This window comes from Falco peregrinus, chromosome 3 (assembly GCF_023634155.1).
Source record: "Falco peregrinus isolate bFalPer1 chromosome 3, bFalPer1.pri, whole genome shotgun sequence".
Lineage (NCBI taxonomy): Eukaryota > Metazoa > Chordata > Aves > Falconiformes > Falconidae > Falco > Falco peregrinus.
Genome location: NC_073723.1, coordinates 91705727 through 91732776, shown reverse-complemented (window position 1 = coordinate 91732776; position 27050 = coordinate 91705727). Strand labels below are relative to the sequence as shown.

General features: G+C 42.3%; 1 protein-coding gene across 1 annotated transcript; it reads left to right on the top strand.

Annotated features, from left to right (window-relative positions):
• Positions 1 to 288: 288 nt before the first annotated feature.
• Positions 289 to 24969, top strand: WRNIP1 (WRN helicase interacting protein 1). The gene is made up of 7 exons (XM_005233993.4): positions 289 to 972; positions 10481 to 10672; positions 11707 to 11951; positions 17957 to 18186; positions 22579 to 22734; positions 23629 to 23708; positions 24194 to 24969. The coding sequence occupies exons 1-7, from the start codon at positions 430 to 432 to the stop codon at positions 24467 to 24469; spliced, it is 1722 nt and encodes a 573-aa protein (XP_005234050.2). The 5' UTR covers positions 289 to 429; the 3' UTR covers positions 24470 to 24969.
• The last annotated feature ends 2081 nt before the right edge of the window (positions 24970 to 27050 follow it).

Sequence of the window (27050 nt, the reverse complement as noted above, 5' to 3'; positions counted from 1 at the left end):
GACACCACAGAGACACGGCATATCCCAAATAGACTTCTCAATATCTTATGTCAAGGTAGAACAGCAGCACGGGTTACAGACACATGGAAGGGTGGGCCAGCTCCTGCCTCTGGGGGATCTGCCCCACAGCGCGCTGGGAGCCAGGGGCAGAAGGTGGGCTCCCTCGGGACGCCATGTTGCGGCCTCCCTGCTCCCGCCGGCAGCCTCCGCAGCGCGGGGAGCGCTGAGGGCTCGCTGGGGACGTGGTCCCGCACCTCCCCTCCAAGCCAGCGGGGCGGGAAAACGGCGCCCGCTTCGCCCCGCTGCTCGGGGCGGGGAGCAGGGCCGGGCGGACTACAGCTCCCGACGGGCTGCGGGCGCCGAGGGCCGGCGGCCCCGCTTCCTGCCTCGGCCTCGCGTCGCCTCACGGGCCGCCCGTGGCGGGAGCCGATGGCGGGCACCGAGGAGCCGCCGGTGCAGTGCCCCGTGTGCCAGCGGGAGCTGCCGGGCGCGCACATCAACGCGCACCTGGACCTGTGCCTGCAGGCCGGGGAGGGCGAGGCGCAGCTGGGCTCGTCGCCCCCCTGCAAACGGCCGCGCCTGGCCGCCGCCGCGCCGGGGAGCCAGGCGGAGGGGGAGCTGAAGGAGGCCCACCTGGCCGCCGCGCCCCCCGTCTCGTCCTTCTTCTACAAGGGCCTCGGCGGCGGGCAGAGCCCGGGAGCCCCCGGCAGGAGGAGCGGGACGGGGCGGGAGGAGGCCGCCGTGAGGCCGGCGGACGGAGGCTCGGTGGCGGGCAGCGGGGCGGCGCTGCGAGGGACGAGCCTGGGGCAGAAGCTGGAGGGGAAGCCCCTGGCCGAGCGGCTACGGCCGGACACGCTGGGGGAGTACGTGGGGCAGGAGCGGGTGCTGGGAGCGCAGACCCTGCTGCGGTCCCTGCTGGAGTCCCACGAAATCCCCTCGCTCATCCTGTGGGGGCCGCCGGGCTGCGGCAAGGTGAGTGCGCCGCCGGGCCCCGCCAGCGCCAGCGCGGCCTGCGGGCGGCTGTGCCACCGCTCCGCTCCCCCGGCCCGGCGCCCGGCCCTTCTCCGCTTCGCGTGGCTTGCGAGCCTGGCGACCTGTTTTATTTTCCATCTTGCTCTTTTCTCCCTGTCTTCTCGGTTTCTTCTCTAATGTCTTTATGTTGGCCGATATGGATTACAAAATCACAACCTGCTTCCTGGATAAAAGTGGTTCACCCCCACCAAAAGTAGGTTCACCTACCTACCCCTTCCCTGCAGCTTGCAGTTCAGTTACACAAGGCCCTGCTGATTTTGGGGTAATTCAGATTTTGTAAACTCCAAAGCCATTACCTAAAACACCAGCTAGGTTTTAGGTAATGGCTGAGAAGTTTAAGAACAGCAGCAAAATAGAATCCGCAAAAATGTTTAGGAAATGGGGTGAGGTACCAGCAGATTATTACAGCAGGTTTTGCTTTAGCCTGCCGATACCTGGCCCCTGACAGAAGGGAGCTGGCGTTGCGACCAGGCGCTTGTCCAGACTTGCCCACCTTCAAACAGATGCTCTGAAACTGATGGGGCTTTACAGGATCTGACTACTGCACGTTCTTCTGCCTCTTCTAAGATACCAGAAGCAGATTGTGGTGAAAAGGCACAGTAACCACAGCACAGCAGTGAAAGAATCCACAGCTGTAGCGAGGGAAGGACCAAATGGTTGCCTCACGTGCAGTTAGGAGGGAATACTCGAAGTTCTCACTTTCATCTTGTCCTTTTCCTCAGTATTGGGAGGGGGGTGGGCGGGGGAAAACTAAGCAAGCAAAATACACAATTATCTCTGTCAGTCTAATGTGTGTGCAGTGCTAAGTTTTGTGTATTACATACATAGATAGATGGCTGCGTGCAAGAGCACATTGGGAAATCGGATAGGGAAAATAATGGCCAGTGAATTAATAGTAGCAGAGAAGTTAAGGACAGAACAGCACCTTGCTGTTCTTAGCAAGTCTCCTTTTACTTTCAAGTATGCCATGTGTTGTATTTGGATAATAATGCCAGTTAATCACAGGTAGTAAGGGGCAAGCATGAAAACAATTGATAGATGAATACTGTTAGCAATGATGCAACAAGCTGTTTAGATTAGATAACATGCACCGAAAAGGAAGCAGCTGGTGAATTTAATTGCCACTTCCTTTAAAATAACAAGGTAATATCAGAAAGATCAGAGGAGATGAAGTGAAGAAGGGCTATTTGTAACAACTTGTTAAAGGGGAGGTGGATTGATTGAAGCAAGATGGCTGGAGAGAGGAGTAGAGTTGAATTCTTTAATTATTGAATGAGTTACACATTCAGGGGCCAGGTTTTATATTTATTCATGCACTTCTGCCTTTGGTTTCTTGTTGCCTGTGTCAACAGTGTGTGCTTGCTCTTTCTTGAAGCCTTTTTTCCTTAGAAAAATACACTGTTATAAATACAGTGGTAACAAAGCAAAGGCTGCATACAGTCTCTGAAAATTAGAACTGAATGGGGAGGCCTTTGGGTTGTGATCTGATGAGCCCACCTTTTTCTGGCTGTGGAAATGTTTTTCCTTGAGCTTGTGACAACTTATGCTTGTGTATTAGGTCATCTTTATGAACGTTCTGTGGTACTAAGACTGTCATGGAATAACAGGTGATCTTTTTTTATGCCTGTAATAATGCAGCCTTCACTCTTTTCATGACTCATCTTTCTCACCCACATGCCTTATGTGGAGTTGCATTTAGTAAGCTTGCTTCTCACAGTTTGAATTATGCTGCTAATCAGTCATGTGACTTGCATCAAGACTGCCTTTTGCCCCATCAAGGAATGGTTCCACAATTTATCTGTTTACGCTTTCTTTCTCCAAGTACTTCAGCTGTTGGGTACCTCCTCTACTTTCTAGGTTGCTCCTTCTAAGGAAATGGTTTTGAGGCTACATGCTTTGAGCTAGCTCTTGATGGACCATCCATTACTGGCTAAACCAGAAATTCCTACTGCAAAAAGTTGAACTTTTCCCTTCACCTATGCTTGTCAGTATTTGTAGGGTGGTACTGGCGTGTAGTTTCATCTCTGGCTGTCTTCCCCATAAATCATATTGTCTTGTGTCGGATAAATCTCAGGTAAATGGCTGAAAGTTCTATCCTTTACTTGGATGTTTTTTACTAAATTCCTGTCCTTACAGATTTAACATGCAAGGCAAAATAGTCTCCCTAAAGATGGAAAAAGAAGTCTGTGGTTGCCTGCCTGCCTCATTCACTTACTGTTTGGGTGGTACGAATATAACATGACTAGGAAAACATTTTATGAGGAAGTAACCTGAAACAGGTCGAGGACAAAGGGATGAAAAGGAAGCCTATTTTGCTTTTTATGTCAAGAATCACATAACTTAGTGCTTGAAACTTGAAAGATCTTGTGGAGGAGAAATAAGTATTCTCTCTGCCTCGGAACCTGGTTGAACTGATAGTCAAAACCTACTGTTAAGTATAGTCTTTTTCAGTGGGAAAAGTACTAAGAAATAATTGCATGTTAAATAGCTTCAAATGTAACAAGCCCACATGCTAAGCTCTTCCCATCAAAGAAAATAGCCTTACATTAGAGGGTAGGTGCTAAAATAGGAGTGCTATGTAGATTCCTTAAACCTCTTCACGCCTCTGCTACCCATGGAATTTGGTTATTGCAACCCATCTATGCCTTTTTCCATTTCCAAATGCCACACTAACCAATGCTTCATTTGAAAAGGGTAGAGCAGGACTAAGTAAAAAAAATAAGATAAAAATAAATGTTGATTTTTTTTTAACTGAAAATGCATGATGTCTTTTACAGTAGCAAAGAGTGAAATTCCAGAGCAACTCAGAAAAGTGGGTTTGTCTCTGCGTTGCAAAGTAAAAAAAAAAAATAAAATAACTGTAGATGGAATTAAACCTTGGGTCCAAATTTCAAATTAATTTATGTATTATTTATCGGTTTGGACCTTTATGAGAAGTAGTCATTCAACAGACTTTTTCTAAGCAAGAAGAGAATAACATTGTCTATTAAATAAACTGTTATAAATGCAGTATTTTGCGGTCAAGAGTACTTTTGGAGAACTTTTATCATGAAAGTAATAAAGCTAGGTACCTGAGTAAAAATACATGTTCTGCCCAAGTTGATTTCAGCCTCAGTTGCGCTTTAATATTGAAGGAAGCATAATCAAACTTGAAAAGTCAATATCAGGGTACTTCAGTTGTGAGTTTGTTTTCTTTTGAGTTTCCTTCTGTATTGAGTCTTCTTATTTTAAGGCAGTGTGAGCGTTGTGCTTTTGTCATCCTAACTTCTTAGGAAGCCAAGGTACTCTAGGTAAGGCTTTGACTTGGGTATTTTTCACTTTTGTCACTGTTGAGTATTGAACACAAGAGCATAGTTTATGTTTTTAAGGAGCTGACCAGACAACAGGCCAGAAGAAGAAACTCTGCCTCAAAGAGATGTCATGTTATTAACTTAGGAGCAGTTAGCATAGTCGTACTGACTATGCAAATTTTTAAAAGCCTGTATGAATCCGAGTGTAATCCGAGTAAACCATACTGTGATTTCTGACACCTTAATGCAGGGATTTAGATTGTTGCTTGTCTGCCATGGGGCACCAATTTTAGTAAAGAGTTAGTGGGGACACACAGCGTAACTTGAGCACTGAATAATTTTGCTGCCACAGATATGATTTAAGCCTTATAAACCTGAACATTCTGTATTTAAATACGGTAAACATTCCCTCTTACGTTTGCTGTTTAACAAGAAAAAATGTAGGCAGCAAGTGCCTGCAACCAGCTCCCTAGAAAAGATAAGACAACATTCATGGGTGATTTTTCTTGGGGTCCATATCTGCAATCTAATAATAAGGTAGAATGTCCCATGTTGATATGAGTGCAAAACATTACAAGCCACAGTTAGTGGTTTTTGAAGTTTCTGTCAAATCTCTACTGAGTTTGTATTGTGTTTCTGGGACTCTCATGTATTTATTTTCTTTGCTTTTATTCAAGACTTTGCTGTAAGACACATTGAAACACAGCAAGTCCAACTTCCGTATTTTGCTCCCCACATATTTATTGTCCTTTCCCTCCAGCATTTTCTGTTTTGCTAATTCAAGTGATTACCTAAATGGCTACTTGATTACTTAAGTGTATTTCATCTTCTCTTATTCATACTGCTTGGGGCCTGATTTGAACTGTTTTAAGTAATGAGTTCTTCTGATTGATTAGCATGATGTTTTTAACTGAAAATGCATGATGTCTTTTACAGTAGCATAGAGTGAAAGTCCAGAGCAACTCTGAAAAGTGGGTTTGTCTCTGCAGTTGCCTGTGAGAAGTCTTCAAATACAGTGTGCTTGATTTTGCTTATGCCAGTCTAAATCAGGAAAAACTTAGGGTAGCTCTCTAGGAAGAGAAAACTGGAAGAGAAAATACAATTGTATTTGTAAAGCAGTTGGAAAATTAGGAGACAATTCTGGATGCAGCAAATGGAGGCACAGCACCATTTCAGTAAACATTAGGCAATGACCTTGCATCTGTTTATGCTTGGTCCGACTTGGATTCTGGAAGTGCTGTAAACCACATGCTGTGACTGTTGTGCAGTGACACCTTACTCCTGCAGTAGTCCCACAGTGGGCTATTTGGGGTGTGAGGAACCAAACAAGATGGGTAAGAATAGCATCTGCCCTTATATAAATGCCAACTGCTGCCACTTTTGATTGTGTTTATCTCTATAGGCAGTGTCCCTAGGCCATGTTCATCTGCTTTCCTGCCAGTTTCCTTTAGACACAGCCGGTTCATCTGCTGTGATGCAGTGTGGTAGCTTGGGGTCAGCGCAGCGGTGTTGGGTAGGACCCCCCAGCTTTTAAGCTGTATCCCAGGGAATTGCTCCCCTGGCTGGCATCCAAGGATGCTGGCACTGTTGGTGTCTCAGTCAAGGCAGTGAAACAGAGTGTGGCCTTTCCTGACTGGTTGTCAACCACATTATGGCTCTGCTGCCCTCAAAGAGAGGGTCGAGGGTGAGGAGACGCCTTTGATGGCAACACCATGTAAGCAAAAATATGGAAATCCTGGGCAGAATAAAGGAAGAAGCAAAAATCCAGGGAAGGTCATGGTCAGAGGAGAGCAGAAAAAAGCAGGATGCCAGTTCAGAGCTGTCATAATGTAGTTTAGACCCTGCAGGCCTATAGGTGTAGCTAGCCTTGTTGGGCTTGCGTTTTGCACTAGGCTGTCAGCCTTTTGTCATTCCTACCGCAAACATAATTCACACTGTGGTTTGCTCTGGCACAAACCAGCAAGGTCACTTGGTGGGGAAGCCAAGATGCCAACTAGATTATCCCTGCTCAGGAATAATCCATGCTGTGTTGCAGTCTATACGCTAGTGCAGATCTCTGCCAGATCTGCTTTGGTCACTTAAAGCATGGCCTAGCAGACCATACAACCTTCCAGACTTCTTGGGAGAAGCATTTATGTTGGAACAGCCCATCCAGGTGCAAGGAGAGTTCTTGCAGTGTGTTCCCATAAAGTGTGATATGCGCGTCTGCTCCTTATGAAAAAACTGCGAGGCTGGAACAGCACAACTGTGGGCTGTTCTTGCACACCTTGCAGGAGCTCTCTGACATGACACCTGAACACAGTATAGATGCAACCTGAGAGACTGTGTCAGTGACTGACACCTACAATGGCTGTTTTGATAAATGTATGCAATTTAAGAATGAATAAGGAAGGTCTCCATGATCATGTAGTCATAGGCAGATCCCTAAACAAGGTCTGCCTGGTCTTCCATATGAGGTAAGAATGACCTTAGGTTTCACAGTCAACATCTTGACTGAAGCTGTCTTGACTATGATGTGACCATATACATTATTCTCTTCCAGATTTTTTCAGTTGCACTTTCTGGAGAGTGCTAGGCAGTATCACTGTATATTCTTGGAAGGGGCTTTGGTGAGCTAATGCAGTGGGCATTTTTTAATGGCCTGGTATAAAGGTGCAAAAATTAAAAGACCAGCTTACTTCTAAGTGGGTAATGTTACTCATTGAACATCAGCATCAATAGGACAGGTTTAATTTGTACTTGCTTTTTACAGTTTTCTTCCAGCTGTGGGTATGAGGTTGCTTTGACTAGTGGTGGTGCAGAGAACAGGGAAATAGGTTACACTCAGAGGGAGTTGTGCAGTCAAGGAGACCTGTGGATATACAGAATATTCTTGTCTCCTATTATGAACATCCAACTAACCAAACCAGCAAATCTGATTGACATATCTGCTGTGGCAGTGAGAGATGTGTGGAGCCAGGCAGACTTTGAGGGTTACTTTTTATTTCGTCTGTAACATCTAGCCTGGAACAACTGGTAGCATAGTTGCTGGGAGTGGGGTGGTTTGGTTATTTTTTTGTTTGGTTGGTGGATTTTCTTAAGTTTTGGATGGTTGCAGCCTTTGGGAAAGTGTATCGTTACTTGGGCTGATGTGAAGAAGTTTGCAGGATGTGGAGGAGAGTTTCGGGAGTGATGTGTTCTGTGTGTAATGGATCAAGAAATAAGTGACCACAAGCTTAAGTTGGAAGTGTTATTCATTGGTGAGTAATGGTTCATGAGTTTCTTGGTGGAAATGTTTCTGTGTTCAGAATAGCTCTTTATGATGGCACTTCTTTAGCTTGTCTAAACAGGTAGTCAGTAAAATCTTCCAATTCTCAGCATAAAACTTGGGACAATAGGTATGAGTTTGGACAGTTCGGTGTGATAATGCAAGAGAACTGAGAATGGTTTCTGGAAGGAGCAAGGATATTACACTGAGCTTTGTAAGGTGTAATTTTTAGTGAAGTTAGCAAAAGGTTAGTTTGCAGGATCACTTCTCATTTATATAAATACCGCTTAATTTATGGAAAACAATACTTATGTTCCTTCCCATAAGGAGAAATCATGATCTAAAGAAGCAACACCTGTATAATAAAAGGAGCAGAATATCAACTTGTTTAGATTTCCTCTTGCTGCTCGTAATACTGCTTCTGATATGGATGTATTCATACGTATTAAATTGCAACATCAGTGTTACTATTTTAAAAGACTTTTTTCCTAGTGTGACAATGAAATTACTTCAAAATTTATTTCAGATGATGAAGGGTATTCAGTGTGTTTGATCTGGAATAAGGCAGAAGAAGATTTGTAATTTTCTTCATATCACTCAGATACAGTGCCCTTGAATTTAGTGAGAGAAACTAGAGGCATGGCATACTAGTTGCAGTTTGTCTGTGCTAGTGCCTTCATACTTAGGCTACCCTGCTTAACTTAAGTCTCCACTGGGTTATATGTTTCCTAGCTTGTAACCTGATAGTAAGAAAGTAACTCTAGCATATTACTGACTTTTGCTTGAGATGGTAGGAGAAAAAGCAGCATTAAAAAATAGAGCTTATAGGAAATAATAGGCTTTCAGAGGAGTCGGGGAAGTTTGACCTGTATGTGATGGGCAGTTTTGACTTGCTAAATGATTGATTGTGCAGAACAGAAGGAAGAGGCCATGAACCTGCCTGTCCATGTCGAGCGCTGCTTTTGAAAGGCAGTGTACGTTATTCTTATTACAACCTTTGTTGACCCAGAAGTTGGCAGAGCAGGAGATGTATGTGCTGACTGAGAACTGTGCAGCTGTTTTCAAGTAGATGCTTGGTCTAATACTAACTTTCAAACAAATCTCTTTGTGATTTTTTTTTTCCCCCCATAAATTAGGAGTAGAAATGTGGAGCCCTGTGCATGTGTTTAAAAAAAAATTCCTTGTTGCTTTTTTTTAAACAACAAAACTAACTGTGACCTGGTGAATGAGGACTAGGATGCAGTATGAGCTACCGGTTCAAGTGGAGCTACAAGAAAAACAGCCACTTGATTCCATCTCCCCTCACCCCACCCCTTTTGAGAGAAGGAAGAGGTACATTTTTCCTTTTTCATCCTCAGATTTGATGTATTGGGGGTTTCCATGCTTTCAGTATTTTTTTTAAGGCATGGGTACATTCTGAATCCAGGCCCTTTTGTAAGGAAACACCAACTTTGGTTTTATTTTGTTAGCTTAGTTTTGACAATAGTTTTGTTTATTGTTTTCCTGGATCTTCCTAGTTTCTGTAGGGTTTACTGCAAGCACTTTTCAATGTGTCTTTCCAGTCTTGTCTTCTGCAGCAATACAAGGAGGGAGGGGGCTGGTGCTTTGAGCTCCAGTGGGTGAGAGAGGATCTGACAGGGGATGCAAGTCTTGTATCAGGACATGAAATGACACCTCTTCTGAAGACAATCAGGAAGCCCTTACTAAAACTGAAGCAAGAGTAAATACTGATACATCCTCCCCTTTCCCATCTTGGGCTGGTTGCCATTTCAGGGACAAGGAGATCCGTTAAAGAGACAGAGCAGTGCTGCAACACCACTGGCAGCCATGTGGCAGGTGGTTGCTTCTGCAGCCTCCCTGCAAGAGGATCAGGTTGGCAGTGCATGCTGCTTTAACCTCAGTACTTGGAAGTATCTTCTGAAGTGGTTTTGTCAGCACCTGTCCCACTCCTCATCCGCTGAGGCTCTCCTGTCTTCAGTCTCCTTGGGCTCCTTCTCTAATAGAAAAGTGACCTGATGGGAAAGTCACCTGATTTTCTCTAGCAATACTTTCAAACAGAGATACACTTGCTTATACTAAGGGTTGCGAAGGAAAGTGTTCAGGTATAGTAAATCTGCCTGGGGGCTAGTACCGTAGGTTGCTTCTGTCCTTTGGTAGGCTCAGTGAAATTCTCTATAAATAAATTTGATTTGAATGAGTTGTCTATTAAGGAAAGTAAACCAACATGGCTGCTTACAAAAACCAGCTCCCTAAACCTGAACAGTTTGTTCAGTCAGCTGTCTTTTACTTCACTGGCCCAGCATTTGATTACTGTTGACTATTTAAGGTTAGAGAGTTACATTTTCTTAAGTACGCATGTTAATCTTCAGTACTAACATTGTCCTGCTTTTGTAGAGGATGGATTAATTTCATTTTTATGTGCAGTGGAAATAGAAGAGGCTTTAATTAACAACACTGTAGCTTTTTATTTCTTAAATGTGGTTGCACTGTAAACTCTTCTGCAGGTGTCTTGCGGTAGTCCAGCTCTTTATCCATTAACATGCTCTACAAAATAACTGCACAGCAAATTGCAGTCAGGCAGTCTTCTGTGACAGAAATGTATTTAGCGAGGAGTTCTTCAGCGGTAAAGGAGACAGCTGTCATTGCTGGCCTTTTCAGTATTGAGACTGAGTAGGTCTGGTAGGTAAAAGTGCAGGCATTAGAAATGCAGCAGTGGAATTGACAGCTACCTCTAGCAGGAAGTTTTGAAGTCTTCGATGCGCTAGAATAGCATGAACTGAAATACTTCATAAACTGTCAACACTGTCCCTATGTCCAGAATATTTAAAGTTTTTTTGTGCGCATTTCCTTCAAAGGAGATTGTTTGTGTCCAAAACAATTTTTACAAAGCTTTCCTCTATTGCTGTTTCAGACTACACTGGCACACATCATAGCCAACAGCAGCAAAAAGAATGGTACGAGGTTTGTGACGCTGTCAGCCACAAGTGCCAAGACAAACGATGTTCGAGATGTCATCAGCCAAGCCCAGAATGAAAAAAGACTCTTCAAGAGAAAAACCATCCTCTTTATTGATGAGATCCATCGTTTCAATAAGTCTCAGCAGGTATTGTACTACACTGCTTTTTGAAAAAAGCCGTTGTCAGCACTTCTGTAAAACTTCCCATTTTGCCTTAAGATGGTAACTTTGGCTTTTTTGATTTTAATGTTTTTAGTAGATGAATATGAGAGAAACATAAAAACTAAATTCTGTAACTCACTTGCGATCAGTGTTTAATTATTATGATTTAAAGATTTAAATAAAAGGCTGAGCTATACTAGTAGTTGACTTATGTGCTTGTATGACATTTTTCTGAAATACTATTTCTGCAAAGTCATGTTAGTAATGTTTGCTGCACAAATCTTCATTTCAGCCTCTACCCTGGAAGCAGCATTCTGCATTACCTTTAAAAAGGTCTGGAATGTGAGTGTGCCTAGGGGGTGTGTGTGTTCTAATGTTGTCCCCTGTTCTCTTCGAGAAAAGAGAAAAATAAAGCATGGCATGGTACTTTGGGATAACACATTGCTACAGCCATCACTGGGCATTTTTTTTTCTTTTTCCTTTCCTAGCTATAGGTTTTTTCTTTAGTCATACCATGGAAAGCTTGAATTCTGTACTACAAGTTACAGTTTTTATATTGAACCATACTGCAATCTTCCTATAGATTTTTGAGCAATCCTATATAATTACGTAGGGAATTGTAGCCCTAAAGGTTGATTCAAAGGGTATTTAGAAGTAGCCTCATTATTTTATATATTTGATTAGGCAATTTTGTGATATTTTATGTTTGCCAAGCAATAAACCAAAGTCACATAAATAAACTAAAAATTTGCATTTTTTGACAGTTAATTTTCAGCTGCTAGGATCATTCTCAGTGCAAGCGTGAGTTATTAAAGTGAACAGCCCATAACGTGCTGTGCGTATGAGATTAAATCATTTAGATAGCTGAGCAGATGAGCTGCCTTGTCAGTGAGGTTATTTGTCATATCAACAGGGAACCCAAACACTCACAAGATGCGTAAAATGTAGCCTACTCACATGGGATGTTTCAGGTTGTCATTGATAGAGATCAGCTTTTTCTGCTTCCCTCCCATCCTCAGGACACTTTCCTTCCTCACGTCGAGTGTGGGACAGTGACCCTGATAGGAGCGACCACAGAAAATCCTTCCTTCCAAGTCAATGCTGCTCTTCTGAGCCGATGCCGGGTGATTGTCCTGGAGAAGCTCTCGGTTGAAGCAATGGAGGCGATTCTGATGCGGGCCGTCAGGTCCTTAGGGGTCCAGGTTTTGGTCCAGGGCGACCAGCACAGCAGCTCTGCAACTGGCAGCAGCAGTGAGAGCTCAGAGTGAGTACTTTATGGGCTGCAGGGTGTTAACGCACACGGCCTGAGGAATTGACTGCTTGCCAGGGAGAGAATGAAGCAGTTGGGGGGTGGGAAGAGAAACCCTAGCCACTTCTGATAGTAAAGAAAAGAAGTGGCAGCATATGGCAGGGGCGGGGGGCGGGGGGGGGGGGGGGTGACAGGAGAGAGAGAATTCAAAGCACTGGCTGTCTCCATCCAAAACATAATCTCACCGTCTGGATTAGGAGAGAGTTTTATAGTTGGATCTGTAGCTCCTGACTCACCCTCCCAGGATATTTAAATCTGTTCTTCTGCTGAGGATTTGCTATGGAAGCCCGAAACTGGTCTTTGTCATGTCCTAATGTGTGTTACTTCTTGCTGTTGGTTGTGAAAGCATCATGTTACTATTAAGTGGTGGATGAGACATCCCCTCTTAAATTAATTAGGAAATGCCCAACAAAAGTTTGTTGTTTTCTGAGAATTTTTTTTTTTTTAATAAGATCAAGGAGGGTACTTCTATCTCTTGGTCACAGGATAACTGCTGTGGTATGTTTTATGGTATGCTGTCGGGCGAGGGGGCTGTTGCTGTGAGGTGTTAATAGATTGTTTTAAGAGAGACTTTGTTTTTCTTTGTTTCTTGTTGTCCAAGCCAGATAGTCATGTTAAACATTTCAGAGAATTTTGCAAAGACAAGGTCCAGATTTGTCTCTAAGGGATGTTATATGCCTTCTGAAATGGCTAGCAAATAAGAATAATGCTTGGTACTGTGCTGCTTTCATGCAAGTTACTACACTTTCTTTGCGTTGATGCTTGTCTCTACTTCTGCTAATTGACCGTGTATTGATGTGGTAATTGGGCAGGCACTCCATATGAAATAAATAAGAGGGAATCCACTTCGTCCTTTAGTTTTATCACAGAATGCAAGCAGTACAAATTGCTAACCTGAATGCTGAGGTCAGGGCAGAGAAGGGAAGCTATTCCCTTCTTGTTTTTAGGGTACCCTGGCTCATGGTTTTCTGATCTGTAGCTTTTACATATTGTAGTAATGTGAATTTTAGAAGAGAGGGTAGTACTGCTTGTCAGCCTTAATGTAATGGCACAGCTGTGGTTGTGGCTACACCCTGACTAGGGTACGGAGACTTTCCTTGCTGTATGAGATTAAAGTACATGGCATAGTTTCAGCTGCAGTTGTTTGGGTTTGGGTTTCGCCAGACTCTCTGTATCTATAACCTTCCGTTAGCTATGGATGATTTAAACAGCACAGTGTGGTGCTTCATCAAACTGAAAGAAGTCTGGCAGGCAGAGTGTTAGACAAGCAGTTTCAGAAATCTATCCGTGGAGAGAGAGGGCCTCGCTCCAACAGCTAACGTGAGAGCCAGGCATTCAAAAATAAAAACAGGGCTCAGAATTTAAGAGCGTTTGTTGCAGTTGTGTGCTAAGTCTTTCTTCCCTTTCCTGCTGCTGTCTGGTTCTGGTCTGTGGTTGATACGTAGTGTTGCGGATGAGTTTGTTTTTCTATAAGCCATCCTGTCCTTACTGCAATTCTGGTTTTGGTCTCCTTGTTAATTCCTTCCTTCTTGCTCCACTGTCCATACCATTTCTGCTCCTTCATTTCCTCTCCTTCTACTGCTCTGCAGGAGCACAGCTGTGTCTCATCTTTTACCTGTTCACCTCCCTGTCTTTTTGAAACAGGGCTGTCATCAGATGCAGACAGGTAACAGTGTTCATGCTGTCCTGAGGAATAAGTGAAAGCCAACAACTATGATTACGTTTGTTGTTCACTGTACTTACCTTTGTTCCAGAGTTGGAAAAGGAGCTGTAAGGCAACATGTCCTCAAATGTGCGGCATTCCCACTTTGAAAATGCTGCAGAGATCTAGCCAGAAGGCACAAGAGATGAATTTTGGATTTCGTTTCCCATGTGAGTCTCCCTTCCCAAACCACAGAAGTGTAGTATGAAGTCCTGCACGTACTGCGTGGCATCAGTTTATCAGATGGTCTTGGTATCAGATCACTTGACTGACGCAGATGAGATTTTGAAGAAAAGGATGATTCTTTGTGTTCTTTCCTATCACCTTGAGGAATAAGGTGAGGGTTAATCTTCCTTAGTCGCTACAGGCATCCTCTGTGCTCAACGAGAATGCAGCCATCACTTCTGCATCCCACACATGGGCAGCAGTTATCATAAGGAAAGTGTGCTCTACCCTAGTCTGTTTCCTTAAATTTTCTTGGTGTTTTTTTCTTATCTTGCTTCTAGTGTTGCGGCAGTTTTCTGATGAGTTTAGGTCACCTGGCTTCTCCACCCCACTGTAACCTTTTCTTACTGTAAAGCTAAAACAGAAGTAGCAGGAAATGTTACCTACTTTGGTATCTTTTTCTTTGTTATGTCATCACACTCATAAAACTTCTTTGGCAGTTTTAATATTACTGATTTCCTTTAGGATAAGATCTACTTTGTTTTAGATTTTCATCAGCTTTACTGCCATCAAATTGTGCCTCTTAAAGCCTGCACTAAATTAAGCTGGAAGATGGGGGAATATGAAAGAAAGAAAGATAGTCATGAAAAAGAAAAGCAAGGAGTCGTCAATGTTAAAGATGCTTTATTTTGCTGAAACTTTGCGTGGGCTTTCTGAAGTTTACCCTGTCTCAGTAATAACTACAAACTGTTGCAGGTGTACACTGATAGACTAGACTTGTACTGTGTCAATGATGGAGCAAATCAAATTCCTCTTTTCGTGGCTTTTTATTTTTGTCATTCAAGTGCTGCCTTCAGAGTGTTATCTAATCGAAATCAGATGGTAAACTGGATGGTGGATTAATGTATTTGAAGTTAGGTAGCACAGAAGGCGCACAGCTGAGGGAAATGAAAGGATCCACAGTTTCCTGTTGGCAAGCCCGGACATCATGCGGTTCAGCTTGTTAGTGGCTGTATTACAAGTACTGACAGGTTTTGAATTCACTGGTTTGTAAATCACAATGTTGAAGACTGGCTTCCTTTGGGTCTTCAGTGTTCAAGACCTTTTTGAAAACTATTCCCTTTTTAGAACACCCATCCAATTTCCTTGCAGGAAATAGAGTTGCTGAGATGAGAGGCAACATTCAAAGACAATGCTGTAAGGCAGTGAGCAGTGGATATCATACTGCAGTATTTCAGATGAAGAACTGTATTTGCCTGTAAAAGTGTTTCAGTCTGTCAAGGAGCAAATGTAGTGAGAATAATTGCACTGAGAAAGTAAGAAGTTACTGACTTATGTGTGAAGGAAGCAATGGGTACTTTATCTCATGTTCTGCTCAATTATTTTTAAATCTTTCGTCACACAGGTTCTCCTTGCTTGAACTTCCTGATGTTTACTTCTGATATTGCTTACACCCTTGTGTTATTGGATCAAATGCCACAGTGTTGTACAGGTTTTATGGGTAGTTCATCACATGTTTCATGTTGGTTCTTGGCCCAAACTGTCTTGACGGTATGGAGATAAGGAGGAATTGGAAGAAGGATTTATTGTCCTGTAGCGGTAGTTTTCCATTCCTTTAGCTAATATATCACCGTCAGCTCAGTGAGTGATGGATCCTGGGGTGTCCCTTTTGGCTTGTTTATGGTTTTGTCTCCAAGTGTCATGGGTTACAAGGTACCAACATTGAACATTGGCACTGAGTGGGTGTTTGATGTTAATTTTGGAGGGTAAAAAAAAATGAGATTGCCTATCTGCAAGAGGATCAAGAGCTTGGGAAGAGGTCAGAAAGCATAGAAGTTATTCTGCCTTGCAGTTCTAGGGTGTGCAGAAGTCAAGTAAAGTGGAAAGATGTAGGGTACTTGAACTTCTGAAGACAGGATGGGCTTAAAATTGTAAAATACAGCAAATGTCTTTTGGAAGCCAAGATATTAAAATAATTGTCATTCTCATTTTGAAATCAGGCTCCTGCCTAGTAAAATTTAAAATCTTAAATACCATTTTTTTAAATTATTTATTCCTCAGAAAAAATAACTGAGTTCAATCAGTCTGAGTATAAAATATTATTTTGAAATACTGAGTGTTAATAGAGCTGAGATTATGGAACAGGGAAGCACTATATTATTTCCAGTCAGTGATTCTCATCAGTACACTATGCAAACAGCTTGATGTGGAAATTTTCTCCATTTATTCTTGTTCTTTATTATGTCCTGTATGCTGTGCTATTGTTGTAGACATGGACTGGATCAGTCTAATACATAATACATTATTTGGAGCAGAATTTCCATTACCAGTATGTTGTAACTTGGATTTCACCATGGAAGTGGACAAGACCTTTGCCTGTAACCAGATTTTCCATAGTTCCTTGTGCATATTTGTTTCAATTCCTGTAATACTAATTGTTTGTATTGAGTCAACAGGGCACTTAAAAGACCTGTAGTGAAACTGAAGAAACAGGAATACAACTCGGCATTCTTGCCCAGCTTCTAATTAGCAAATAAATGGCAAAAGTGCTCTGAGGTCTCAACTTCGTTTGGGACAGACTGTTCTTGGCTTCTTGCAAGTGTAGTACCTGCCTTTTAGTGCTCTCAGCACTTCCCCTCCACTTGCCATCACTGAGTGGAGTTGTAAGTATTGGTGTGAGGAGGCCTCAAGTGCATGGCGTTCTCTGCAAACAGCAGGCAAAGAGCTTAGTCCACGCAGGTAAAACCTTCTCTTAAGTCTGTCCTGCTGGTGTATCCAAAGTGTTTGCTCAGTGTGCAGCATATTTGGTTTTGTTGCATGTTGATGGAGGTATTAGCAGCAGGATGTCTGTGTGTAGTGCCTGGTGGATTTTTAAAAATAGCTCTTGCTTTCTTTGCTGGCTTCTTTCATTGAATATAGAAGAATCTGGTGCCCATCTGTAGTGCTGAGAGGGGAACATTGCTCCCTGATTTTCAAGGGATTTGATGCATGAAGTACTTGACTGAATGAGTCCCTGTGCTGTTACATTCTTCTGCTTCCCTGTTCAGACACAAATATAGTGTTTGAAACACCTTGGAGAAAGTGCAGTTACTTTGGTGTGCCACTGTGTGTGCCTGTTAATTTTTTTTTTTTTTTCTAGCTTGATCAAATACATGAGAAATAAGGAGATAAAAATATGACAAGATGTGTATGTGTATATAGATAGATCTCTTTTGCCCACAGGATGTGATTCCAGCTGCCTGCTCTCTGCAGCATGGATTATGGCCCTAGAGGACATCTGTCTGCCTGCTCTCTGCAGCATGGATTATGGCCCTAGAGGACATCTGTCAGCCTTCGCTTGCAGTGGTGTGGCTTAAGATTGCAGCACTTCAAGCTTTTCCCTCTGATGTGTGGGCCTGAGAGGGCTGTTGAAGTTTTTCCAGCACCTACTGTCTTTTTTTGTGTGACAAGTGCAAAGTGGGTTTGCGAGGAGGAGGAGGAGGCGAGTAGTGAAGATCAGTGGATACATGTGTCTGGGAACCCTGGCATTGTCTTTTTGTACACCACTGGTAATAACAGTAATAAATCTTTCTGGCGAATGAAGTGCAGGGCTGTTGTGAATCCTTAATTATTTGGCACACAGGAGCTTCATAAGAAATTGCCTCTCATGCCAGTCATTTGGACAGCTTCCTACCTTTTCAATTGTCTTTCCACCAAGGAATTTGAAGTGCTAGCTGTGAAATGCTGATGGAGTAAAACCTTGTAAAGTTCAACTGGCTGTGCCAGAATTGTGCTCTGGAAAAAACCCTGACTGTATTTTCCCTTGAACTTAATGAGAGGAGGAAAAATTAAGGGGGTTAAATAGATGAGGGCACCTGCCCTACCTTTTTCATGTGCAATTGTATGTAACATGCATTGGGGCAGGAGGAAGATTGGTCGGATCCCACAGTGTTCTCCCAGGCTCTGCAATGCTTAATCATGACAAAATGAGTTAAGAACAGAACTTAAACTCAGCTGTCTCTCAACAGTATTTGTAAAGAAATGGCATCTCTGGCACAATATGCAAGGAGAGGATAGCGATGGGGGCTAGCAGTTTATGATTATTCTGTTGCAGATTCCCGGTGTACATAGAGGAGAAAGCTCTAAATACCCTAGCCTACCTTTGTGATGGTGATGCAAGAACTGGACTGAATGGACTCCAGTTAGCAGTACAGGCCAGATTAGCAGCGGGGAAGACCACTCCTTTGAATATTACCAAAGGTGGTTCTGCAGATGGCATTCTGATAACAGAAGAGCATGTAAAGGAAGGGCTACAGCGATCTCACATCCTGTATGACCGAGCAGGTAAGTACCTGATACAGTTCCTGAAATACAACGTTCTCAAGAGCTGCCAGCCTCTGTAATTGCTGTTTCTGCTCCCCATTTCATACCAGCTGCTCTGGTGAAACAGTACTGAAATTTGGCCTAAAAATTACTTTTCCTTTACAGTGTAGCAGGCTCCCCAGAAATCCCTTCTAGAAAGGGTGTCCTCTGGCCACTTAGGAAGTGTAGGTTAGCTGAAAGGACATATTTGCTGCCCTGCGAATAGTTGCATGGTGAAATTTTTTGTTCTTTAAGGCTATTAGAATATAGTCTTCAAAGAGGGTTGCCATGTAGAGAGGGAGAAGTAATTTGATGAGGAGGTAGGTTCTGGAAGGGTTGGAAGTCTTCCATTGCACTTTACTCCTTTGAAAGTCTTGGAAGTGCTCACATTCACAACACGTTATGTGAAAACCTAAGCGGTTTGCTTTATTTTTAGAGTTGCTTTTTAAGGTAATGAATTTTGTAGCTTGCTTAAGGCAGGTCACATAAATCTAATTGCATTTAAGGCTTCCTAATGTGATAACTGCACAAATTTGTGATTTGGCAATGTTGGGCATCACAGTAGTTGGCCACTATACCATTGTATGTGGGAGGGTTAAAAATCAGAGAGTGAATGTTACAGGTTAGGTGAATCCCCTTGAATGCATTGTGCTAGTTCTTCAGCAATACTTGAATCACCAGGTAGTATAGTATCAAATGTTTATGCCAAGCAGTATTGGGAGAACTGATTTATTTTTTTGTTTGTTTTGCCACTCTGTCTGATATGCTCAATTAACTGTCACTACTCAAAATGCATGATGAGAGATTTCTCGAGGTTGTTTGTAATGTATGTGCCTGCTTGTAGCCTTCTTACTACAAAGAGGAAATAACGATTTATTGTCAGGAAAAAGTCACCTGGGCAGATACTGATATGATGGCAGCTGAGAAGTTGAGGGTAGGCAGTGGGAGGGAAAAGAAGAAAGTCATGATAAGGAGGAAGCGGAAAATCTGACAGGTTTGCTGTGTGCCATGTATGTCCGTTGTGTGTTTGCTGTCGCCTTGTGGCCACTGTCACACAGAACTCTTGGCTGCATTCATTGCTCCCTGCCCTCCTATGCCTGTTTGCTCTGTTAGAGATGGCACGGAGTGCCTCTTCATGAGGCTTGCATCAAGTCTAGGTAGCATGTGTCAGCCCATTTCTCCATGACAGAAATCCTTCAAGCTCTGTGTAGGGTTGTTGTACTTTTTTTTTTTTTTTTTTTTTTTTTTTTTGTCAGAGATTTTCAGAGAGGGATGAGAGCAGTGAAAATTCTGGGATTTTTGACTGTATGAATGCCAAAGAGCCTGCCACAGATAGTGTCACAGTAGCAGATTGCCTGAGTGCATGCCTTTACAAAATCTCTGTCTTCTGTGGAGTAATCTGTGTCTCAGCTGACAACTTTTTTCCATAGCAGAGATAACTGTTTGTCCTTTTATGTACAGAGGGCTTCTGGATAGAGGCTACTAAAGCTATTTTTCTAGCATGTTTTAGCTAATACTTTTTGAATCACATTTGTGGTGGTAGAATCTACGATCCTCTAATATGAAGTGCTTCATTCAGCCTTATAAAGTGGAGCGACATGATGCTTTCTCATCATGACAGCAGCAGCATACATTTGAGGGTAGTGTGTTCCTGTAGAAAGCACCAGATAATCGATTAATGCTCAGTGAGAGTTATGTAATTATGGAATTTTGATTTTACATAATTATTTATTTTTGGTCACCTTCCACAAAATTTGCCAAATTTGTGTGGTGGGGTGTTCTTTTATGTACTTTCACCAAGTAGTCTAGGAAGGAAATTATTCATAGCCTAGTCATTAGGCTATTGTTCTGATCTGTGTGCAGACATATAAAGACAAGATCCTTGTGCAGATAATTATACATTTTAGCTTTTTTTTTCCTATACATTTTAGGATTTTCTATGCTTTTTAGGAATTTTAGGAATTCTATGCATTTTTTCAGTCCTTTATTGATGAGCAGTTGATGTTTACCTTTGGCTAAGACAGAAAATAATGTGAGATGAGGACTGTGATTTTACTTTTGCCCACTACCTTATAAAGAGGTGTTTAAGAAGTCCAGATATTTATTATGGTCCATGAATGAGGCCTTTTCCCTGTCTTCTACCAATAAGACTTTAAATATTTTAATCAGATTAGCTGGAAAATATTTCATGAGCACATAAAGCAATTTAGGGACATAAATCAACAAGATTTATATATCTGTAAACACCAGACACTAGCATACCCTGTCCTCCACAAAGCCTGTTGTATAGTGTCTTGTTTCACTTCAGAAAGGTGTTTGCCTTTGTGGGAACTGCATAAAGCAAAAGTATTTTGATTCCAAAAGCTCTTTAGAGTTTTGACTTCAAGAGGCATTCGGGATGCAGAACAGCCGTCATAGATAAGCTGGCATGTGTCTGTCTCTCATCTGAATTGAGGAGGGCAAGATCTGTATGTTGGCTAACCAGCCTGAGAGAGCAAATAAAGGTCTGGAAAAAATTCTGTCCAGTTTTTTTAAACTGCTTCTGGTATCTCATATAGCATTTATATAAACTGTATTTTTTAGAAAGAAAAATAAAACCTCTTTGTCCAATGCACGTAGCAGTATTTTGCCTTTAATTGAAACTGCATTTTAAAGTACAACTGCACCGTTTTTCTGAAGTCCAAATCTGGTGTGTAAATATTGTTCTTATGTTAATGACTTGGTCACCAGAATTAACTTTATAAGGAAGGAGATAAAGGGATAAAGCTGTCCCCTTTCCCAGCCTTCGTTCTTTGAAGTCCCCTGCAGGTATATATCTCTAGTCCCAACCTATCCGCTGGATTCCTTCTGCCTCTCCAGCTGGTATCCCCAAGTATGACACTTCACATTAGCCCAAACTGTATAAAAACACTCCAGCAAAAAAATCTGGGCGAGTGCAACTTCTGAGATATTTAAAGGCCATCTTCCTTACTTTTAAGAGACCAAGAGACGCCTCTTGCAAGAGGACAACGCGAGTTCAGCTGCTTGGGTTTATTGCTACTGACTCAAATGTTGTGACGGAGCATGGACATGCTGTTTGTGTTGGCACGCACGATGACTGCATACCGCAGGGCTCTTTGTGTGGAGTCCTAGCAAAAATAGCTGTCTGCTGGCCTGCATATGCCAGCAGTGCATGTTGAATTCCCCACAGATCTGCCCTGTGGCGTGAACAGCGGCGCAGGAAGAGGAACCCACTTTCTGACCTGGGAGGTGTAGGTCTTACTGGCTATGAAAGGAGCAATTGCAGCCATATGGGGGCTTTCGTTTTCAAACTCATGCGTGCAGCATTTTATTTTGTAGGGCCTACAAGCAGTTCTGATATGGCCCTCGGGCTGTAAATCCTTTCAGCCATAGGAAGAAGAGAAATACTAACAGATGGCTGTGCATGCAGCCAGTTGCCTTTATAATACACACCTAGCTGTGAGCCAAGGAATGCCAGGCACTTTAAAAAATAAAAAAGGCAGATTGTGTGGAAAGTTTCACAACAATATTACAGCACTGTCGGTTTTTAACATTAAAAAAAATCCTTTTAATTCATTCATTCTTCCCTCTCCTTATTTAGCAGTCTGGCATTTCAGGTTTTGTTGGTGGGGTTTTTTTTTGTTTCAGCTGCTTACAGTTTTCAGACCCTTCCAGTAGTGCAAGTGTCCACAACTGAATGCAACATTTCTTTGGGGTTTCCTGGGGGTTTGTTCTGTGGTCCTGTTTCCTCCAGATTGTGTAATGTGCCATGATTGAATATCCACAGCAATGTTTCCTTTTCCCCCTATATAATACAGCAAACTCATGTTTGATTTACTGCATGCTTTATCTTCAAGCTACAGTTGATGTGAAATGTCTTTTTCTAAAATAGCACTAGTGTATAGTAGTGGATTTCTCGAATTCTTTTGTTTTCTTAGAGCTGTGGGCATGTCCAAAAGCAACTGTCAGTGGTTTGTACATGCTCAGACTTTACTCTTTGTCAGTTAGGAGATATTTATATAGAGTCTTCTTCCTAACTGCTTAAAATATCTGTAATATTTCTCTTTTGAAGGAAAGGTCATTAGAGTACCAAAACCACATTGTTTACCTTGCAGTCTTTAAAATACCACCCTCCTTTTTATCTGCAGTTGTTCTGTTATGCTTATGTAGTTAGTGGAATGATCCATGTGGCAAAGCGTGAAGGTGTTGAACAGATTAATGAATGCCCTAATCATCTATACATAAAAAGAACTTGAAAAAGCAGGTTATGTTTACTGGCTGTGATCTAGTAAAATATATTGTGTTCCTTTAAATGCATTTTACTTAATTTCCTCCTAAGAGCTTTGTGTACCACTTCTCCCCCATTCTAAATAGGAGAAGAACATTACAATTGCATCTCTGCCCTGCATAAGTCTATGAGAGGCTCAGATGAAAACGCTTCCCTTTACTGGCTTGCTCGGATGCTTGAAGGTGGTGAGGATCCGCTCTATGTGGCGAGAAGGCTGGTGAGGTTTGCCAGTGAAGATATAGGTCAGTATTTGCAGTATTTCATGTTGGAATACGAAGTTGAATGAAGATCTGCCAGCCTTCTGGTTTCCAGAAATTGGCACTTGAGGAAAAAAAAAACAACCAAAGCTGCTATATGCAAAATAGGTACAAAATACTGAAATGCTCCACATCCAGCAAAAGCTTCGTGTATGCATACAGAGACCTACCTACATGTGGTGTCATTGTGATGATGATTATCTGTTGCAGGAGAAACAAGTATTTTTGAGGTCAGGTTTTGGCAGTGTGTTAATATAGGATTCTTTTAAACTCTGGTGATTGTAGGTCACCAGTAAGCTTGTGTCACAGAGAATGTGTATTTCAGGGATGTCTGGTTTTTTAATGACTCGGGAACATGAATGTCTACCCTGACTTGCAAACCTCAGATTTGATGGCTGGCTCCCTAGTTGTAAGGCATCTTGATTGACTTACCCTAAGTAACAGATGCAACAACATTTTTAGCACATATGTGATGGGTGAAGAGTTATGAGATCTGGGGAAGCTACGCCTGTATAGCGATATCACCCCATTTCCTTCTTAATTCCAAAAAGTGAGTGAATCATACATGGGCAGCTGCTGCTCAGGCTGCCACCGTGTGTGGCAATAGATTCAGTCTGTAAATCATACCCATGACTTAGACCTTTCATTTGTGGGGGGAAGGAAAAGAAAGGCAGTGGATGGAGGGAGTATATCTTACGTTCTGCAAAGTATTGTACCAGAAGTTCCAACGTCTGAGAAAGCAACTTTGAAATGTGCATGGATAACCTTCCATCTTACGGGGGGCAGGGTGGCGAAGCAGGGAGAAAACAAAAAACCAACCAGTAACTACAGTAAACTGACTTTGACTTTAACCTGCTTTTATCTGATCCCTTTTTGTAGGGCTGGCAGATCCTCTGGCGTTAACACAAGCAGTTGCTGCTTATCAAGGCTGTCACTTCATTGGAATGCCAGAATGTGAGGTAAAGGCTTCATTAATTCACTGATTTGAAAGTACTACAAACTGTAAAACCTGTCTGGAATTATGAAGAGAAACAGAGATTGCAAGGACAGGGCAAATGTAGTTACGTGTTCATGCAGCACTCCCCTTCTTTGACAAGTAAGAGAACATCATAGCTCTTAAAATAGATGTAGTTTGAAATAAAATTCACTGCGTATTTATTGTTAAAATGTGGTATGTGAACTAACGCCATTTTTCTCTGTCCATTGTTTTCTCTCTGTTGTAAATAAAAGAATATATTCTGATCTTCTAAGGTAGCTATTCTTTTCTAGTGGAAATCATGAAGGTCTTGGTGTTGTTAAGTGATAATGTTCATACTATAGTAGCAGGCAGAGATCAGTTTGGAGACATAATCCCCGTCACGCTACACAAACAATCTGAATAACAGAACTTTCCCCAAAGAGCTTAAAAGAAGTCATTTAACATTTTTCCTTTTCTTGTTTCCAGGTGATTCTAGCACAGTGTGTAGTATACTTTGCCAGAGCACCAAAGTCTATAGAGGTATATAGGGCTTATAGCAATGTCAAAGAATGTCTGAGAATGCACACAGGACCTCTGCCACCTGTTCCGCTGCACCTGAGAAATGCTCCCACAAGGCTCATGAAGAGCTTGGGCTATGGTAAAGGCTATAAATATAACCCCATGTACAAGGAACCTGTAGAGCAGGACTATCTACCAGAAGAGCTGAAAGGAACAGACTTCTTCAAGGAACAAAAAACCTAACCAGCCTTGCTGGCAACAGGTTTTGATTTTATGAATCAAAGCATTTCTGCTGGGATAGAAATTCCCCTTACAGTTTCAGCCGTCTGTTACTATGGTTGAAAGTATTAAGCCACTGAGCCTTTCAGGTAGTTTCTTACCCTTCTGGTTATGCTGCTGTTATTCTGAAGGTGTTGTGTAAAGAATTGCTGTTAGGCAATATAGAAATGCAAAAATAAGCTTTATCAATATCGTGCTGTCACCCCCTGGTTCAAATGAAATGGAGAAAAAATGAGAGACTTGTATTTCTTTTGCTGTGAGACAAGGAATATTACTGTGCTGCTGTTTAAGATCAGTATCTAATTCAGATTTTGAGAATGTTTATTTTCCAGAAAAATAGTAAATTGTATCTCCTCTGCTTAAAATACTGTAACAAACTGTTAGTGTAATTTTTGCTCTTACCATGTTCCGGAGAAGAATTTTGTACAACAACATTTATTAAACCAATAAAGGTGTTAAAAATAGTGTCTGCGCATTTGTTTAGATATTTTTAGATCAGCATTGTGGTTTTGAAAGTTTGAGGTTTCTTTATCATCCCTACTTTCCAGAGCAAGTTTAAAGCATTTTGGAAGTAGAATAGTCATGAAAATAGCTGAATTATGTTAGTTTCTGAAGTTGTATCATGTAAAATTTTTATTGTGTGATGGCATTTTGGAATTACTTTTGGAAAGGAGATTCCTGCTAGTGAAACACGTTTGTGTGTCTCCAGTTGTGCATCGGGAATTCCATTAGCTTTGAGTTGGAAAGCCGAGAGACAAATCGACAGTGCTGTTGTAACAGTTTGGCTTCCCCTTCCTGCTGAAAACATAACCGCATCCAAGATTGCTGTTGACTGAACATTCCAGTAAGCGGAGGGTATGGCCATGGCAGTGCCCCTGATGTTGACAACATTCCTTCACTTAAGTGCTGATTATTTTTCTTCTCCTCAATCCTTCTTAAGTATGCAGTGGTCCAGTGTGCTGAAAAGCCGGCAACTGCTAAAAGCGTGTGTGACTGTGCTAACTAGCAGTTGGGTAGCAGGAGAGGACCGTGTTTGGATAGGATTACAGCAGGTAATTAGCAAAGAAGATTTTCATTACTGAAGTGCTGAGCAGCCACTGGGGCAACTGTCCACACTTGTTAAAGTGCTGTGGAGTAAACTGGCCACCAGTGAGGAGGCTGTGTCTTGGCTGAAAATTACCAGCCGCACAGTAGCGCAGTGCTATTATGGCTGGATTTGCTTGGTAACTACTCAAGATTTGCTTGCTGCATGCCCTGTATGCCTTTGTCACTGGGTCTGTACTGGTTACCTGCTGGACTTCAAGGATTTTGGTCCTGATCCTGCTTAGTTTATGAAATGTCATGAGATCAAAACTTAAAACGCTTTATGTATAGTTTTTGATCTGCTGCTGCTGTTCAACTAAGCATGCCAGGTCTCTGCTAAAAGGAGGAGGATGGCTCTGCTGACTTCCCTGAGCGGTATCAGAACGTTACCAACTCTCCTCCATAAGGACTATTATGTACCACAGATTTTTTATTATTTTTTTTAATGCTATTGAATCATCTGGGGGTTTTTTTCTGATGTGTTACCTTGCTGAACAATGAATGGTGCTACATTTCACATTTACAGTATTACATTTCAACGCTTTTTAAAAACTTCTATTCAGCTACCGCATTCAACTTGTAAATAAATGCTTCATTCTTTGGCGAAGGAAGGTCTGTGTTGCGCTGGAGCCGTGTTGAGCTCCTTGCGCCTGTCAAGCTGTGCCTGTGACACAGGGCAGCCACGGGCTGTTGGCTGCCTGGTGTACACAAATTGCAGGTGGGTATTTCCCGACAGCAGAGGTACTTGGTGCTGTGCGGAGCTTAGGTCAGAGGGGTTGCCACAACTGCGCATCTGGAGTTCATTCAAAGCTGCTTTTGCAGATCAGGAGGTCTGTGGTCTGAGGATGCAGTTCCAAGTCAGGAAGCCAACTTTTAACTTTCCTGTGGCAGGAAATTCGGCTGACTACTCTTAGGTTTCAGGATTGCTGGAACTTGGCCTTGATCAATATACAACCTGCAAACATTTCATTACTGTCTTCCCTTGACCGAAGGGTGTTTGTATTGGAGATTAATTTTGTATTGAGGCTTCTAGCTTGGTACTCTTCATATGAAGTTCTTCTGCATGACAAAAACATAGGATTTAAGCCAAGGGTCATGGTGTAACTGAAATATTTCCGAAATTAAACCAATGGCATGAGTGTTACTTCTGGAGAAACGGTTTGAGTCAGATTCCTTAAATGTTTCTATGTGTTCTCCTTCCACAAAAAAGTACCCCTGTTCTTCACAGGAGAGCACTTTAGCAGGGTAGGAGCTACATCTCCTGATGCTTTAGCAGGGTAGGAGTTTGTGTCTGCCTTTCCAAGATACATAGAAAGATGGGAACAGGGGTGAAACCATGGGATTATATTAATCCAAAATACTCATGGCAAAATTACGGCCAATGTTCGCTTTAATTCTTAAGACAGAGAGTTGATGTAACTATTTCTTTAAATGGCCCGTGATTTGCAAGCCTGGACCCCAG